The following is a 6,232-nucleotide window of genomic DNA, read 5'->3' as shown; positions in this document are numbered from 1 at the left end:
CATATGCAAAAGGATTCTTTTATTATATCAGGGGATTTTATTTCTTTATTTTCACATTTACACTTGGAAAGTTTTCCTTATTGGCCTGCGAGGACTACTCCATATGTACAACCATCTCGTCATGTTCTTTTGCTTAGTGGGATTTTGGTTGTAGTCACTTGATATCACAATCAACTTACTAGCATTAAGATATATCAATAAACTACATGCTGTTAATAAATCATATAATATGTTTAATAGCGGGAAAAAAATATAAAACATCTATAACCAATTGATACGAAGGTCGATTGTGTCATGGGTTAGGAGTGTAGTTGGTAACCTAAATGCAACCCCTCTTACCCGAAGAGTTGACTTTCTCCAATCCCCCTATAAATAAAACCAAAACAACTTCACTCTACTCAAACAAATTACCAACAATTTCAATCACTCTTTTCTATCAAACAATCTCTCCAAATGGCACAAAATCAAACACATGACACTCTCTTGTTGAAGTCCATAATCCTAGCTATCACAATAGGTGTGTTATGTGGTTGTGGAATGGCTCAAACGTCGTCTTCAGGGTGCACAAACGTGATCATTAGTATGTCACCATGTCTTAACTACATTAGTGGCAACTCGTCAACCCCGTCAACAGGGTGTTGCACCCAACTGGCTAGTGTGGTCAAGTCGCAACCACAATGTTTGTGTGAGGTCCTAAGTGGTGGTGGCTCGTCCTTAGGCCTTAATATTAACCAAACCCAGGCTCTCGAGCTACCTAATGCCTGCGATGTCCAAACGCCTCCAACTAGCCAATGCAATGGTAGGATCTTTTTTCTGACATAAAAACGATACATGCTAGGATATTTAGTTTGATGGTATTTAATATGTTTGTGTTTTGTATGATAGTTTTTTTTAGAGATTATAGTTCAAACTTGCTTTTATTTTCTCTCCCAAAATGAATTCGTTAAACTTCTATAAAAAAAAACTAAAACTAATATGAAGAAAAAATATTCACAATCATCTATACATGTTAGTTTTACACCATTTGTTTTGTCTTTCGTACTAATTCTTGCACAAATGTTTTTAAAATGAACAGCCGCATCTCCAGGAAGCTCTCCATCAACACCAAACAACCCTTCCGGTTCGGGTAGTGGAACGAATACTGTTCCATCGACCGGTAATGGTTCGTCAAATTTGATTTCTATACGATTTGCATTAGTTCAAATTCTATTTTCTTCAGTGGTTGTTGCATATTCTATTATGTTTTGAGTTTTGCGAGATGACATCTTGATATTTGTTTCACTTTCTCACTCACCTTTTCGTAATTTTGTTTCACATAATCTTGGGTTTGACCACTGAGGCATGTTTTTTTTTTTTTTTTTTAATTGGGGATTTCATATGAATTATAACGTATAATGTACCTTATGTCTATGAATAAATATGAGATTATATGCGTTGGATGTTCGATTTGGTTATAATAACGAATTGTAAGATATATATTCAATTTGAAATTTGTCAACCTACTTTTTCGTCAATCAAGCCAAAATGATAATTATATCCCAATTATTATGTTAAATAAATTATTTTAATATAACCACCACGTTTAATTTAACTTTTGTTGTGGGGTTTAATCCATAAAGTAACAAACAATAGCAATATAAAAAGCATAGTGTGACACAATCATTTAATTTTATTTCAAGGTGATTGTTTCAAAAACCCAACAAACCTTTTTACTATTATAAATTTTCTAACTTTAATTATATAAGAAAAAGGTTTCATTAAAAAAAAAATGAATATTCCAAACATATTCAATTGAAGTACATTGTTTGGTGATTTATGGTTTATGACTTATGAACTAAAAAAGTATTCTTGTTTGTTAAGAAAAAAGGTAATATAAATAAGATGACACAAATGGGAAGGCGTTATTATAAAATTCCAGGTAATGAATCGCACGTGCCTCGTTGATAACAATGCTGCGTGTCTCGCTCGCTAACAAAATCATCAGGTCGAATTCATCTATTTTGCATTTACATTTCATCATCAAGAAGGCGGATAAACGGATATACATGTCTTTCAAATCGCAAATCAAATGAAAACCAATCGTCTTGATTACATCTTTACTTGCATTAATGGTTTCTTGATTTTGTTTTTCAAAATTAAACTGGGAGGGTTCTACAAACTACAATCAAGCAACGGTTTTCCCCGATCTATTTGATCAGAAAGAACCCTAGAAGATGAGTAGACAGGGTACGCGATTCTGGACGTTTAATAGTTTGGTGGGTGCTTTTCTTGATCTTTCAATAGCTTATTTCTTACTTTGTGGATCAACCATTGCTTTCTTTGCTGGTAAATTTCTGGGTTTTTTCGGTTTGAGCTTGCCAAGTCCGTTCGGGATCCCTAATTCCGATTTGAATAGTTTACTCCTTGATTACCCAACTGATAAAATCTCCGCTGTTCAATTCTCTGTAACTAGAAAGTTCCCTTTTGATTCGATTTTCTTTAGTGTCCAGAATTGCAATGCGAGTGATGGTTTGAATTTAGGAAGAGGTGAGAGGGTTAAGGAATTAGAAGGTGAAGCGTCTAGTAGTTCGATATCTGATGCTAGAAAAGCTGTTAAAAATGAAACCGATGATTCTGGAGTTAAGATTGAAAAGGAAAGGGGGTTCGATATGAAAGGAAAAGGGGCTTTAAATCATCGAGTGAGAGGTAGTTTTCGAAGAAGAAAAAAGAGTAGTCTCGATAGTGGTAAACGCTCTTCTGTCTCATCTTCTCCAAATTGGATTACGTGCGTCGATCAGCAGAGCAATGAGAAAGAACATGTCGCCGGAGTTGCAGAGAACTCCATTCTTTCCGGTGCTAACAGCTGTAACTGTAAGTAATCCGATTACTTGTTATTTCAATTTTCACAACTAATTCTTTTCACTTTTCAAGATTCATCTTTTTTTTTTTCGAATTTTTGTGGTTGGATTTAGACGAAGCACATACTCCCACGGCGGAAAACGATTCCCAAGAACGGATTCCCATTAACGAGGAAGATAAAGCAAACACGATACTTTTATTGACACGAGAATTAATAGAAGAGCAAGACGCTCGAGCAGCGCTTTATATTGAACTCGAGAAGGAAAGAAGCGCCGCCGCCACTGCCGCCGATGAAGCCATGGCTATGATTCTCCGATTACAAGAAGAAAAGGCGTCAATAGAAATGGAGTCACGTCAGTATCAAAGAATGATAGAAGAGAAATCAGCTTACGATGCAGAAGAGATGAACATCTTGAAAGAAATCGTTCTGAGAAGAGAGATGGAGAAACATTTCCTGGAAAAGGAAGTCGAAGCTTACAGACAGACTTCACCGGAAAGTAATCAAAATTACAATAATACCCTTGCTTCCGGTGACAACGACCCTGATCGGATTTTACGTGATCTCAGCATGTCAATCGACTTATCAAAACAAAAATTGAAGATAGACAAACAGTTGTCGGAGAAAGCCATAGCCATTGTAGAGGAAGAACACAAGAAGGAGACTGATGTTTTTTATGAGACAAATGGGAAGGAGGAGGAGGAGGCTGAGGTGAGTAGCGGTGGTGTTGTGAAGAAGGCGGAGGTGAGCGGCGGGATGGGACTGCCGCCGATGGGGTCGAAATGGAAGATTTTAAGGAGGAATTCAACGTCGGCTTTGGATAATGAAAGAACGAAACTTGATACTGAAGTTGAGTGGTTGAGAGAAAGGTTGAGAATTGTGCAAGAAGGAAGAGAAAAGCTGAATTTCTCCATTGATAATCGTGAAAAAGAAAGTTTGCAGTTGCAGCTTTTGGAGGATATTGCTAGACAGCTTCAGGAGATACGGATGTTGACTGAACCTCGGAGTGGACGTCAAGCTTCTCTTCCACTTCCTTCCGCCAAGGTGCTGACTGTTTTTTGATTTTTTGACCAGAAGGGTAAAATGGTCATTTACTCGTGTCACATTTACTTGTTTTGTTTGTTAGATGAAAACTGATCATTTACTTGCATGCACACAGTTTCAGTTACTCCAATGTGTATATAATACTTAGAGGGGTAAAATGGTCATTTACTTGCATAAAGACGGTTTTTTGTCGGACAGAATGAAGGTTGTGAGTAAATGACTATTTTGTTTTCTCTGTATAATAAATGAAAAAATGGCAACTTATGCTGTTAGATGGGTAAAACGGTCATTTACTTGGATAAAGACTGTTTTTTGTTGGACAGAATGAAGGTCGCGATGTTAAATGACCCTTTTACCCTTTTGTGTTGTTTTTTTCATATAATAAATGTAAAATATAGCAACTCGCGTACTTGGATGGGTAAAATGGTCATTTACTTGCATAAAGACTTATTTTTAACGGACGGAACGGACGGCCGCAATGTGAATAAATGACAATTTTACCCTTTTGTATTGTTTTCTCCATATAATAAATGTAAAAAAAATAGCAACTTACGCACTTAGACGGGTTAAATGGTCATTTACTTGCATAAATACTGTTTTTTAACGGACATAATGAACGACCGCAATGTGAATAAATGACCATTTTACCCTTTTATATTGTTTTCTCCATATAATAAATGTAAAAAATAGCAACTTAGATGGGTAAAATTGTCATTTACTTGCATAAAGACTTTTTTTTGTCGGACATAATGAACACCACGATGTGATAAATGACCTTTTTACCCTTTTGTATTGTTTTCTGTGTAATAAATCACAAACTATATCAACTTACTTCCATTTACTTGTATAGTATAATGTCCTATTCTCATTTATTCCTCTTACAACATTGTGATTTGAAAAATCTACCTAATTATAGCAGTATCATCCGAATACAAAGAAATTTTCACTGATATAATTGAGTAAATTTTTCGAAGTATAATATACTATAAGTTTGCGTAAATCTTTTTCAAAGTACAACGTTAATGTTAAGGATTGAATTGTAATTTTGCAGAGTTTGTCAAAGAAAAGGTGATGTAGAAGTGCATCAATAGGACCTGCAAAAAGCTCTTGAAATGCTCATCATCAAGATTGATTATCTAAAGAAAGGATGTGGAAAAAAAAAAACTTGGTAGTTTTGAAATTTAATTTAGTTTTTTTTGCAATATAGTATTTTTCTCTTGTGAATATTAGAATCAGTTGCAAGGATAATAAAAATTGGAGTGTAGATGTTTTCTTGACTTCATTGCATATTGTTGTACAGTTTCGGTTTCAATTTTTCTGTAGTATGATACGAAACCCTTAAAATTTGGACATGTGAAATATTACATTTACACCCCTTTCTTTTCTGTGAAGAACTCGATATGGAAAATAGTTTGTATATGGAATCAAATCTTGATGTTTTTAGTGTTACAGAAAACAGAACAAGAGGAATGTTATTATGTTTAGTTATCCAACTTATAAAAATCATCAAATTTCTTTGTTTATTCATTTTGTTTAAGTAAAAGATTGTGTAAAATCAATGACAAATGAACTTTAGTCTATGTTCGATCATCGATGAATCGTTATTTCAGTTATGCGTTTTGACATTGAGTTTGTAGGCATGAAGATCACTAATAAAAACAAAGTTAACACATAAAGCAAGTTAGCAAATTAATCCTCCAAATAAGATAAAACAAATACTTTCAACTTAAACCCAATAGAAACAATCTAACCCCAAATGGTGTTACCAAGTCATCCAAGTATAAATCAATATCCTCAATAGATAAAGCATCAAATTTTGATAACATCCATTTTCTGGAGGGTGTTTTAAAGTTCATTGCTATAATTGGAGAGTTGTTCAAGATTCAAGTCCGAGTGATTTGGTTGTTGTTTAAAGTGCTGCCTCACAAGTTCGATGCCTTATTAGTGTTTTGTTCAAAGATTTACATAAAAGACAAAAGTTCTAGAGGATTTACTTGAATTCCTAGATTTGAGCTATATGTTGATTTATTCTTTTACTAATCAAACTCTACAAGGGGTTAAGAGGTAAAAGCCAATGAGAGTAGTAAGAACAATTAAGGGGAGTTAAAATCCAAACTGAGTGTAAACAAAGGTTTGTGACGGATTTGTAATGGAAAATATTAGCTACAAAGATTATATGGGAATATGGGTAATCAAGGAGCCACATCTCCACAAAGCCATAAGGACAACAAAAGGATGACTTTAGCATGACCAAACTTGTAACGACCCAATTTCCACGTCCAAAAATTTCATTTTTGATTAAGTGATTTGCAAAACATTTGTAACAAAATATCAACCGATCATATCATTTCA

The 6,232-nt window shown here is 34.5% G+C and overlaps 2 protein-coding genes across 4 annotated transcripts; both read left to right on the top strand.

The window, feature by feature from the left end:
• The first annotated feature begins 390 nt into the window (after positions 1-390).
• On the top strand, positions 391-1,446 carry LOC145086663 (non-specific lipid transfer protein GPI-anchored 15-like). Its single transcript, XM_079024485.1, has 2 exons — positions 391-799; positions 1,076-1,446. The coding sequence occupies exons 1-2, from the start codon at positions 454-456 to the stop codon at positions 1,246-1,248; spliced, it is 519 nt and encodes a 172-aa protein (XP_078880611.1). The 5' UTR covers positions 391-453; the 3' UTR covers positions 1,249-1,446.
• Positions 1,447-1,899: 453 nt separating this feature from the next.
• LOC145086661 (uncharacterized) lies at positions 1,900-5,162 on the top strand. 3 transcript variants are annotated; one of them, XR_013700530.1, is made up of 4 exons: positions 1,900-2,850; positions 2,952-3,880; positions 3,996-4,085; positions 4,932-5,162. XR_013700530.1 is itself a non-coding variant. In XM_079024483.1 (3 exons), the coding sequence occupies exons 1-2, from the start codon at positions 2,214-2,216 to the stop codon at positions 3,896-3,898; spliced, it is 1,584 nt and encodes a 527-aa protein (XP_078880609.1). In that variant the 5' UTR covers positions 1,900-2,213; the 3' UTR covers positions 3,899-3,914; positions 4,932-5,162. The 3 variants fall into 3 exon arrangements, 2 of the variants coding, with proteins under 2 accessions (XP_078880609.1, XP_078880608.1); XM_079024483.1 differs by lacking the exon at positions 3,996-4,085 and having other exon boundaries at positions 2,952-3,914; XM_079024482.1 differs by lacking the exon at positions 3,996-4,085 and having other exon boundaries at positions 1,902-2,850.
• Positions 5,163-6,232: the final 1,070 nt, after the last annotated feature.

The sequence above is a fragment of the Lactuca serriola genome, chromosome 2 (assembly GCF_051521515.1).
Source record: "Lactuca serriola cultivar US96UC23 chromosome 2, Lser_US96UC23_V15, whole genome shotgun sequence".
NCBI classification, from domain to species: domain Eukaryota; kingdom Viridiplantae; phylum Streptophyta; class Magnoliopsida; order Asterales; family Asteraceae; genus Lactuca; species Lactuca serriola.
The sequence above is the reverse complement of the archived record's forward strand: the minus strand, read 5'-3'. Positions and strand labels throughout refer to the sequence as shown.